Source organism: Parasteatoda tepidariorum, chromosome 3 (assembly GCF_982258835.1).
Source record: "Parasteatoda tepidariorum strain Cologne lab strain chromosome 3, Ptep-v5.0, whole genome shotgun sequence".
Classification (NCBI taxonomy): Eukaryota; Metazoa; Arthropoda; class Arachnida; order Araneae; family Theridiidae; genus Parasteatoda; species Parasteatoda tepidariorum.
Genome location: NC_141757.1, coordinates 33,431,255 through 33,444,135, shown reverse-complemented (window position 1 = coordinate 33,444,135; position 12,881 = coordinate 33,431,255). Strand labels below are relative to the sequence as shown.

General features: G+C 35.5%; 1 protein-coding gene across 1 annotated transcript in view; it reads left to right on the top strand.

Annotated features, from left to right (window-relative positions):
- Window positions 1-12,881, top strand: part of LOC107448386 (uncharacterized) — a 51,584-nt gene that overhangs the window by 7,551 nt on the left and 31,152 nt on the right. The window contains exon 2 of the mRNA XM_087159028.1: window positions 9,049-9,166. Within this exon, the coding sequence (XP_087015154.1) occupies window positions 9,049-9,166 (118 nt within the window). The remainder of the gene's footprint in view (window positions 1-9,048; window positions 9,167-12,881) is intronic.

Genomic DNA, 12,881 nt, shown 5'->3' with positions numbered 1-12,881 from the left:
ACATTATTTGCAAAACACAAATTGCATCTCAAAACACAATGATGCGAAATGGCTTTAAAATACAACGGGTCCCGCAGTGGACTGATCGTTAAGACACGGTTCCCAGCAGATCACCGAAGTCAAGCATCACTGGCTGCGGTCAGTGTGCGGGTGGGTGACCACTTGGATCAGGCTGCGTAGGGACCGAGGGTGAGCGGTATTGGTCCTCGTTAAACTGTGCTACCGTAAAGTGCTCGACTTCGCGCGCAGGTCGTCGGGCTACCGAAGCGGGGGTGCCATCCCCTCACCAGAGGATCAAAATTGTGATGGCATGTCTTCGGTTCATCCTCCGGGATGTTTCCCAGACCGTCGCCAATAGCCCATTGTGCAGCTCTAGTGCGACGTAAATGAACAAATCAATCAATCAATTAAAATACAGCGGAAACAGTAACCCGGAAATTTTGGCTGTACCGAGCTTGCAGCGTTCCCTAGTGTAGAAAACACCATCCATAGAGACGGATTGTTGAAAAACGTGACATGGTTGATAGATTTTGAATAACTCACTTTTTTGGCAGTTCTGATTTGGCCCCTTTTTACTTGATCATTATTATTTGTTCTTGGTGCAAGTCGTGTGCCATCATACGTTAGTGTTAGCATATTGTTTTAGCAGGGAGATTAAGTTCATTTTACAAATTATCATTTACGTTGAAATTTCAAAGCTGGTTTATTGTTTACAGAGTAAGAAGTGTTTTATATAACGACTAGGAGGCTTCGCCCCCAGCTCACTGGCGGTCGCCAACCCTCGGAACTGCTTTCGCAGTTCATTTCGGATTGCTTTGCAATCCGATGCTCGCTTTACTCGCTCATTGGATACGTTCTTAACGTCTAGCTTTTGTATACTTTTTTGAACACTGAAGTTCCGAAAACTTTTCACTGTAGAAAATTTTGAACCTGTGCATTTCAATATTAATTTGAAATTGCAAACAGTTCACATATTTTTCTTAATCACACTATTCTAAATTTCAGTTGTTGAGAAAAGTAACTGTTGTAAGTTTTGTTTTAAAGTCTTTCCCACAAAAGGGCTAAAGCCATGTGTTGTAAAACAATATGAAATAGTAGTCTGCCACTGAACGCCGGATGTAAAGATAATTTTGTATTTTTAATTATCTGAATGGCGCCACCCTAATATGGAATTTGTAAAATAAATGTATATATTTTTGATTGTTGATGAAGCCCATCATTTTGCGTTTTCATCAGTGTTCAGAAGCAGAACAACTATAAATTTTTTATTTTATCACAAAAATATAAAATGTGTAAAAAACAAGGAAAAGAGTAAGAAGATGAGTTTATTATTTAAGTTAAAGTTGTTTATTTAAAACTTTTTATAGAATTTCTTTAAAAACACAATTGTTAATTTGGGCATTTGGCGATACAACACTTATAGAATTAAAGTAACTATCAAGTTGGACTATCAAGGATTTCACCCTTGATAGTCCAACATATAATTGACCGTGGCTAAACACTGGTTTAGTTAAATCTAAACAAATTTTATCGAAAGTTTGTCCCTGGGCTTTGTTTATAGTCATCGAAAAAGCTAATCTAATTGGAAACTGCTTGCGTTTGAATTTAAACGGCATATTATTATCAGATGGAGTTAGTGGAATTCGAGGTATAAGATGAAATTCACTGTTACCATCATCACAAATTTCTTTTGCTACAATGATATTTTTCTCTAATGTAACTACTGTTAATCTTGTACCATTGCAAAGACCTCTAGAAGGAGCTAAGTTTCGAAGTAACATAACTATAGCTCCTGTTTTTAATTTTAATTTGTGAGGAGGCATTCCAGTTGGAGTTAAACTATTTAAAAATTCTTCAGGGTATGATAGTTGGTCTTGAGGGTCATCACTGACTATATTATCAGTACTCTCATAAATAACTTCACTTCTTGGTAAGCATGCTAATACACGGTTATTATTTAGTAATGATGAATCATTGGTTACAGTAAGTATAGCTCTACCTTTTAATTCTGCAGGTGTTATTGTACTAAAATTGATATCTTGAAAAAGCTGTTTTACTGGATCTGGAATTTCAGGATAGCAAATTGGGGGCAATATAATTTGATCTCCACTTGCACCCTCCCCAACTTGTAACAGCCAATTAGCAAATTCTCTTTCAGAAGCCAGAGCACGCATATTTTCAGTTAATTTGAAAACAAAAATTTTTGTCCAAAGCGCGTGTTTTTTAGTACAGCTCGCAACTGTTAAAGCTCTGGAACCTCTCTGAATAACCGGAAGAACCTGTCGAAAATCTCCCCCCCCCCAGCAAAATAATTTTTCCACCAAACGGTTCATCAAGTTTAGTTAAGTCCTTCAGTAGTCTATCGACAGCTAAAAAGGCATGAATGTGCGTCATGGGAGCTTCATCCCACACAATCAATTTAGCATCTACTAATAATTTAGCTTCAGGAGTATTGGGTTTCAGATTACACGTAGAAGTAGAATTTAATGTTAAAGGAATTTTAAAAACTGAGTGGACAGTTCTGCCTCCGATTAATAATGTGGCTGCAATTCCTGTCGATGCTACTGCGATGACTTCATCTCCTTTTCCTCTAACTGCATGTAATAGAGTTGAATATAGAAAAGTTTTCCCTGTTCCAGCAGAACCATCAAGAGAAAAACACTTTTGAACATCAGACTGATTTACGTAAACAGCATTTAGTACTTTGTCAACAACGAATCGCTGTTCAGAATTAAGCTTTTCAATATTTGCATTAGCTTTAGACTGTTCTTCAGCAGTGTCGAAGAATATTGGAAAGAGATTTGTCGGTAAATTGACCGAAGGAAGTTTAACTTTTTGCAAGTTTAAGCCGTAAAACTTAAGCAGTTCATTTAATGCTGCTAGTGCATAAAGTGGCCCAGTTTCCTCCGAATATTTATTTATGAAATCTTCAGAAAGAGCTTCTTTATGTTCAACCCAAAGATCGGGAATATTTTCAACCTCCCCAAAGGCACAAATCATGGCAAACAAAACTCTAAGGTAGTTTGGCATGTGCATTCTTGCAGCTTCAAAAAGAGTGTCATGCCAGTACTGATCCCCATCAAGCAGCCCAAGTTCTTTACACGCCTCTTGAAACGTTTGGCAGAATTTCCCATTGATAGTTTTTAAACTATTAAAGGAGAGTGCACCTTTCTCTCTTAACAATAACATGCGAAGGTAAAATCTCTCAGAATCTTGTACACCAACTATAGGCATTCTTCCAATGACTTTTTGCCCGCCTCGTTGCCTTTTTTTTTTCATTTATTTGAAGCTTTATCGAAGACATAATGTTCAGGAATTTCCGCATAGTAAAATTCATGCGCTTCAACGTCAACTTGGTTCAATTTAAACCAAGCAGTTAAAGTTGTTTCTTTAATTGAAGCTCGTTCAACTGCTTCATTTTCTTGGCCCCCTATAAAGTATATCGGTTGTTGGTCAGGCAAATGAATTGCTAGTCAAACTACTGTGTGAGATTTATCAGACATGCTAAACTCACTTAGACGTCACATTGCCTCTGGAGCGCTAACATATCGTCCATCTAAAAAATTTAAAACTTCATCATGGTTTATATTGCTATCATTTTTCAGCACGATTGAAGCTGCATCGTGCCCTTTATATACATATTTATACATATATTTTACACTTTTTACAGATGCGCAAATTTCAACATTGATATGTGCATTATACTTCTTGATAAGGTAAGGATTATATGGAACAATCCAACGATTATCAATGTGATGCTTGCCAACTTTGACTGGCTCAGTGGAGCGTCTTTTGTAAACTGGATAGCCATTTACATTTTCTTCTGTCTCCTCTTTGAAATCTTTAGGAAATTGCTTCGAGCATTTACCATCTCTCATACATGGGGAATTTTGGTATAAATAACCACAGGGGCCATGGACCATACATCTTGTAACAATTTCAAAAAGACGTTGATTTATATTTACGTTAGGTAATTCTGCTCTTACAAATCTATCTATGTCGTCTTTTGAACGAATTTTGGAGGAAGAGTCTAATGTCAGTAAAATATGGCTATGAGGCAAGCCCCGCTTTTGAAATTCAATAACATATATGTAAGAAGTAACAATTCCAAATATATTTCTCTTTATGAGATCGTCCAAAAGCTCTGACAGCTTCATCTTGAAAACTCGTACAATAATATCTGGTCTATTCTCGGGTTTTTCCCGACCATTTATGGCCTTTAAAATTTCTGGCCAGGCAGGATTACAGGTAAATGTAACAAACAGGTCCGGTCGCCCAAATTTTCTGACCATAGCCATAGCATCTTGATAATTTTGTTGCATAAATCTTGGGCTTCCTTGAAAAGAAGAAGGCAATATGATAAGCTTTTTTACGCATAAATTGTTATTCAAGGCTTGTGTTGTTAAAGCATCCAAAAGTCCCTGGTAAAATTCTACTCTTAGATCTTTTTGATTTAAACGGATGTAGTTAAGTCGAGATCCTTCTGTTTTAACGTAAGCATCTACCACAAATTGTTGAAATAATTTGCCACTGCTATGCAAAATACTGAAACCACCACGAACTGAAAGCCTATAAGCATAAAACTGTAGTTGAGTTACTCTATTTCTTTTAGCCGAGCATCTCTCTTGAATATGTTCAATTTCATTTGACCATCCCTGTTCTCCTCTTGGAAAAAGTAGAGGATAAACCATAGGGTCATTGCATTTATTTAAAGGAGAAATATTTATGCAACCCTGCCCAACTGGATAAATGCATATATCTCTATTTGCTGGTGTTTCGCCTTCATCTCCAACAAATATGGCAGCGACTTCAGTTCTGGAGGTAGGTGCATTATAACGCCGCATATCCAAATCTGAATTTTCAGCAAAAACCATTTTTACCTTTACTGCTGGATTAGCCTGCACTAATTTATGCATTTGCAAATATGATTCAACATACGGATTTAGTAAACGTAGCATTTCATCCAATTTTTTCATCACGGAGGCAAGGCAAGATGGATTGTTGGATGAACGCTTTCTGCTTGCTTCAGAAGAATCAAATATATACAACTGTCCATATCCAGGTTTTTTCTTTTCATCTGAATACAATGGAGAAACTCTGTGGTAGATCTGTCCATGAATACGAAAACAATATGGGCCGTATCCAGGAGGTAATTTTACTTCAGCGCCCATTGATGCAAAAGCCAGTGATGCATTATACTCCCGAATATGCTGTTGAAAGTTCCTAGCTTCAACTGAATTATTGGATAGTAAATCCTTTAAAAGTTCAGGAGGATCAGCCAAATTCGGCAATCGGACTTTCCCATCATGGCAGCATTTTGTATATTTTTTACTGGAGAGTAGTTCACCCCGCCAAAAAAGTGCGTGACAAAAATTGCAAACCTCCGTCATACTACCGCAATCGTGTTCCAAGACAGTGACTTCAGTTTGAGAATTCACCCGATTAGCCATATGATGCTCACTACGTTCTCTTGAGCGCCGAATCCTATCGGCAGCATTCCTGGCCAATCTCTGTTGATGTTGTTCAACAGTTGTTTCATTGGAACGTCGTGCTAGCTCTGTAGCATTTCTAATTGTTCTCCGTTGATATTGCTCTTCTGGAGTTTCATTAGAACGTCGTGCTAGTTCTGTAGCATTTATAATTGTTGTCCGTTGATATTGCTCTTCTGGAGTTTCATTAGAACGTCGTGCTAGTTCTGTAGCATTTCTAATTGTTGTCCGTTGATATTGCTCTTCTGGAGTTTCATTAGAACGTCGTGCTAGTTCTGTAGCATTTCTAATTGTTGTCCGTTGATATTGCTCTTCTGGAGTTTCATTAGAACGTCGTGCTAGTTCTGTAGCATTTCTAATTGTTGTCCGTTGATATTGCTCTTCTGGAGTTTCATTAGAACGTCGTGCTAGTTCTGTAGCATTTCTAATTGTTGTCCGTTTATATTGCTCTTCTGGAGTTTCATTAGAACGTCGTGCTAGTTCTGTAGCATTTCTAATTGTTGTCCGTTGATATTGCTCTTCTGGAGTTTCATTATAACGTCGTGCTAGTTCTGTAGCATTTCTAATTGTTGTCCGTTGATATTGCTCTTCTGGAGTTTCATTAGAACGTCGTGCTAGTTCTGTAGCATTTCTAATTGTTGTCCGTTGATATTGCTCTTCTGGAGTTTCATTAGAACGTTGTGCTAGTTCTGTAGCATTTCTAATTGTTGTCCGTTGATATTGCTCTTCTAGAGTTTCATTAGAACGTCGTGCTAGTTCTGTAGCATTTCTAATTGTTCTCCGTTGATATTGCTCTTCTGGAGTTTCATTAGAACGTCGTGCTAGTTCTGTAGCATTTCTAATTGTTGTCCGTTGATATTGCTCTTCTGGAGTTTCATTAGAACGCAGTGCTAGTTCTGTAGCATTTCTAATTGTTGTCCGTTTATATTGCTCTTCTGGAGTTTCATTAGAACGTCGTGCTAGTTCTGTAGCATTTCTAATTGCTCTCCGTTGATATTGCTCTTCTGGAGTTTCATTAGAACGTCGTGCTAGTTCTGTAGCATTTCTAATTGTTGTTCGTTGATATTGTTCTTCTGGAGTTTCATTAGAACGTCGTGTTAGTTCTGTAGCATTTCTAATTGTTCGCCGTTGATATTGCTCTTCTGAAGTTTCATTAGAACGTCGTGCTAGTTCTGTAGCATTTCTAATTGTTCTCCGTTGATATTGCTCTTCTGGAGTTTCATTAGAGCGGCTCTCTCTTCTTCGGAGATTGTTGTAAACCGTACGTAGGTTATTAAGATTCATAAAATTTAACTTAAAATAAATATGGAATATTAAAACTGCATTCAACTCATAACTAATAATATAACAAAACGTGGAATAGTAAAGCGCTCAATTCAAAATAAAATAGCAATATCATAATACTTCTCATTTCTGCCAATGAAAAGGAACTATTTCAGTACTCATAACCAACCAACCGTTTTTTTCTCGGTGACAATCGGAGATAGATAGACATATGATGCTCACTACGTGCTCTTGCGCGCCGAAGCCTATCAATTAAAACGTATTAGCGTTTTATATAACATGGATTAGCCATATGATGCTCACTACGTGCTCTTGCGCGCCGAATCCAATCAATTAAAAATGAAAACTGTTGCCAGCGCGAGAAAAGAAATATCATCGGTTTTATTGATACATACATACGTACGTATTAGCGTTTTATATAATACTAGGAGGCTCCGCCCCCTGCTCGCTAACGCTCGCCAACCCCCGAGAATTGCTACTCAATCCTATGTGGTTCACGCCGTGAACCATGGCTCGCTGCGCTCGCTCGCCAATGAACACAATGTTCTAGCGCAAAGACATAATATATTATCATCAAAGACATAGTATTTTATCATCAAAGGCATAGTATTGTACTCATGTAGATGAATTCTACCAATGTTCTTATTGGCTTTTAAAAAAGTATATTAGCTATTTAGATTGTACATGGTGAAAAAATCAAAACATTAGCTAAATAAGAAACATATTAGCAAAATAAATTATCAAATATTGCTTCACTAATATTCTGCATTTTAAAGCGTGAAAATTCAATGCATAAATAAACGCGAAATATAAAAAAATTCAATGCATTCAATACAAACACTTAAACGTTTTTTAGACGTTTAGGTAGCTCCCAGTAGAAAAATATCAATTCAACAGCGGCCTTTTAAAGCATTCTCACTTCAATTAATTAATTAATTCCTAATTGGGTATAATATGAAAAAAACACAACTACTTCGATTTAATAGGAACAACATATGACGCAATGCTAAACGAATGGAATTTAGTTGTTGTTTATTTAGTTATTGTTATTAGTAGTTGTTGTTATTTGTTTTAGTTGTTGTTGTTTATTTATTTGTATTTAGTTTCAATAGCTTTGCTTTATAATGCAATAAAATCTGGCGAGCAGCTATTTAAACGATCGAACACTTCGTTTGTTTATTTGTGGCTTGAAGTTAGGCTCGCAGAAAATGCCGTTCATGGGTTAAATTTAGTAGGAACAACACAACCTGTGACGTAGGCTATATTATACCCAATTGAGTTTAAATTAAATATTGTCATGTTTTTAGTGCATGAATCTGAATTGAACAACCTGATAATGCTCACTCTGGTTATTGTTATCTGGTTGCTCATTACGTGCTCTTGCGCGCCGAATCCAATCAATTAAAAATGAAAACTATTGCCAGCGCGAGAAAAGAAATATCATCGGTTTTATTGATACATACATACATACGTACGTATTAGCGTTTTATATAATATAGAAGATTCTTTTTTCAAATAACAATTCTTGAAATGACGGATCTTCAAATGACGATTCGTCTTTAAAACACAAATAATAAATCAAGTAAAAAATACACGCATACAAGAAATAATATTCAAGAAAATCTCAAAACACAATGATCACGTTGTGAGACAAATGTCTTCAAAATATACTAAGAACTATTACCTGTCAAACCTTGCACCACCATCACGCTTGCAGACGCAAATGCTGTTGCAAGACACAGACTTCTGCCCCATTCCTTCAGGAAACCCCTCATTACTGACTCTGATTGTTCCAGAATCTTAACATCAACAATTACAAGACTAAGAGCAAACTACTTTAAAGGGATGAAAATTCTTCCCGACAAAATAAGAACTTATATTCCCTGCAAGAACTGCACCGATATCCAACTTACCCCGGATTACATTCTCGAGTGCCCAGCCCTTATCCCATATGTTTTACAACTAGGTATGGTGCCACTGGCTTCAGAACTTCGTGAGATCCTCTACAGTAATGATGTATTGGAGCTTGCGGATGCAGTTTTGAAGGCACACGAGGCCATTTAATTGTCCATGGACACGATAAAAAAATAAGCTGTCAAGAGCTTGCAGCGCTCTCTTGTGTAGAAAACACAATCCATACTTCATCTTTTTTTCAAATATAGAGTCAAAAGCCATGGTAAATTCTACCTTATTCTTGCTTTGATCATGCATTTTTCTCAGTGTGTGGACGTTCATAACAAAATGTCTAATCAAACATATTCTCCTTTTTTCATAGTCGGTTTAAGAGGAGAAACTTGCACACCTGACGTATTACAGCAGTGCTCGAAAGAGGGGACTTCTAGCGATGCTCTTGGTTTACCAGTTACAAGAGAGAAATTCGGAGAATATTGTGAGTAAGTGAAAAAAAAGTCTTTTTTAATCGAATTCAGGAAACGTTTGCGATATTTTAAAACTCTCATATTTGGGAGAGGAATGATTACTGAAGGGAAGAATTGCAATCTTTCCACCACAATTTTTCCTACGTAAACTTTTTTTTCAAACGGAGGGCACTGATATTATCGTTCCACGCCATGGAAGGTACCAGAAGTGTTGCTCATTTTACGTTGCATGGAGAGCACCTTGTGAGCAAAGTCACGAGTCACGAAAGCGTGCAACATTACCCGCATCACACTGCCACAGATACCCGTTTGGACCACGTTCGCTCATCACATACAACCAGAGGATAACACACAGAGATAAAAATCCATATCCTGTGCGAGATTCAAACCCGCAGTCATTGGCAGTCAGGCAACCTAACCGCCTTGTCACCTGGCCGTCATAAAGTTGCATCGGAATATGCAAACTAGTTTTAACAAGGTGTATGTGTAATTCTCTGAAAATATGACACACTGGAAATAGAAAATATTTATTTAGTAGCCCTAATTAATACTTCATAGAGAACAGTGGATTTTACATGCATTATATCAAGTAAATGTGTAAAATAGAAGTTTGCTATTTGCTATATGTTTAATTCCAGGAAAATTACATAGAATTTATATATATATATATATATATATATATATATATATATATATATATATATATATATATATATATATATATATATATATATATATATATATATACATATATATATATACATATATATATATATATATATATATATATATATATATATATATATATATATATATATAGTAATAGCCGATGTACGTGCTACGGAAGTGACGTCATCACTCAAAGTCAACCGGAGCTTATTTCTGCCCCAACCGGAAGTTGCTTATTTCTGTCAAACCGGATGTTGCTTATTTCTGTCCTCCTATTGACCGGAAGTTGCTTATTTCTGCCCATGTGCTTATTTCTGCCCGTCTTAAATCGAAACTTCGTCTGCAGCGTCATGGGGAGCTTATTTCTTTTTTTCTTAAGCCTACATTATTTTTAGTTTCGATTTCTGTTTTTAATATAGTTTCGTTTTTTAAATATTATTTTCATTTATTACTTTTTTGAGGGTGGCAACACATAATAATTTTAATATTAGTTTTTTAAGGATGGCAACACTTATGAGAGCTTCTTTCTGCCCGGTTGCTGTACTATAGTAGGGAGGGGGTATTTTTTAATTTAGTTTTTTGTTTTTTTCGTGGTGGCAACGATACCAATCCTGCATCACTAGGTTTCGTGTGACGTCACAACTACTGTTGATAGATGGCAGTGAGTCATTCTGACAAGATATAGCAAGATAGGTCTTGATCTGTGACGTATGTATGCTGAATTCAGTTCCCTTCACTTATGCTGTTAAGTTGTGAATCACGTGACTGCTTAATATTTTTCTCATTGGCTGTTAGAGTTACTTTTCTAAGTTTGGCAACGATTAGAGAGGACTTTGAACTTCTCCCCCCACCTTTTATCACAAGTTCCTTTGCTCTGGTGTGTGTTGTTGCTTTGTGAAAGTTTTATTTCTTAAGTTTGTTTTAGTTATGGAAGCCAATTCTTCATTAAAAAGAAAGCACGTTGAAATTCAAGTAAGTACTTATTACTTTTCTTCATTCTTATTTTATGACTGTTTATGTAAAATAATAATTTATTTATTTAATGTTAATAGATTTTCATCCTAAACATAATTTTAAATTCTTTAACTACTTATTTCTTAACTTACCTATTTGTAAACTTAATCATATATTTTTTTACTCTTAAACTGTATTTTAGATTTTCATATTACTTAGAAATAGTTTTTTTAAAATAATGTTCAATCATTAATAATGTTTTTTCTTGGTGACTCAAAATATTTATTTTTTAGGATGTACCAAAGAGGAAGGGTCTTTTCCAAGAGGGTAGCTACCCTGAGCACTTCTACCCTATCGGAGAAAATTACTTCATTTTAGCAAGTTTGTACCAAACTAAAGCTGCTATACACATAAGGAAATTCAACAGATATGGAGATAATTACTACCCATCGACTGTTGGGTTGACGCTACAGCCGGATCAATTCAATGTTTGTTTTTCTAATGATGCGCCCACTTCAATATTCGACATTTGTGATATCAACATGCGATTAGAGGCAGTTAATCCAGACAACAAAAGAGAATTTTATCTCCTCATGGCAGAAGACGGAAGAATATCTTTGACACGTGAGACAACATGTCGTAGTGGACGAGTTTATAAATGGCCCTTGGATATCACACACGCCCAATGGCGCCCCATCCGTAGAGTTTACGAAAATGTGATCTCCAGTTACATAACTTTGAAGTACAAGCACAGAGACTTTTTAAAACTTTTAAAATGGTGTCAAAACGTATACTGCCAATGGAGAAACCCAACAGTGCCCGCTATGAAGAAGCAGAGGGTGATATGAATCGTTGTTTTGCCATAGTGTTATACAAACACATAGGTGAAAAGAAAGGTCTTAGCCCACCTATGCGAATTTGCGACGAAGATATTGAAATCTCTGACTTAGTCTCCATCAGAGACTTTAATGAGTCTTGTATGTATCTCAATGTTGTGGCATTAGCCAGAGACTTTGAACTAGAACTTGTTGATAATCACAAGTTGTTCCCAGACCAAGAACCATTAATTGACTTTTTAAGTGAGAACTATTTAAAAAATATTCGATTGGATGAATGCATTGCTGCTGCAAGGAAGGATTTTTGTAGTTATGACTTTTAATTTTTTTAAAGTATTTAAATATATTTGTTTGAATAAATGTAATTAGTTTGTTAAACATTTTTGTTTTTTTCTTTCCATGTGTTTACTGACTTTTCATTTTTCAGAGGATTGTGAAATTTTCTTTTTCAGCAGGCATGAATTTTCTTTCTTTCACATCTTTTCAGAGAGAGACAGTTTTATTGTTAAAAGTTATTGCATGATGTTTGTTATTTAAAAAAGAGATAATATTAATTTTTGTGGTATTTTGTTCCATACCAATATATATAAATTTTAATTCTTTACTAAATTAACTTTATAGGAAAACTTTTTCTTATTGATAGAATTTTGTTATGGATAGTTTACTTTCATCTGTTTATAAGAAACCTGAACACCCAGGAAGTTTTGGTGGTGTTGATGCAATTTATAATGCCGTGAAAGGTAGAGTGAAGAAGAGTGACATTAAGAAATGGTTAGAAACTAAAGATTCTTATACGTTGCATAAACCGGTTAAACATAAATTTAGGCGAAATCGAGTGATTGTTGGTGGTATAGATGAACAATTTCAAATCGATTTGGTCGATTTACAATCATTAGCAAAATTTAATAATGGATATAAATATTTGTTTTCGTGTATAGATTGTTTCTCTAAATTTGCTTGGGCTGTGACTGTAAAAGACAAATCAGCCAAAAATATGTTGTCTGCTTTAAAAACTATTTTTAAAGAAAGAAAACCAGAAAATTTACAGTCAGATAAAGGAAGAGACTTTACAAATAAGATTGTGCAACAATATCTTAAAAAGATAGGAGTTCATTTTTTTACTACAAATAATGAAACGAAATCAAGTATCGTGGAGAGATTTAATCGCACTTTAAAAACGAAGATGTGGAAATACTTTACAGAATTTAACACAAAGAAATATATCAATGTTATTTCAAAGTTAGTTCATAGTTATAATCATACTAAACATC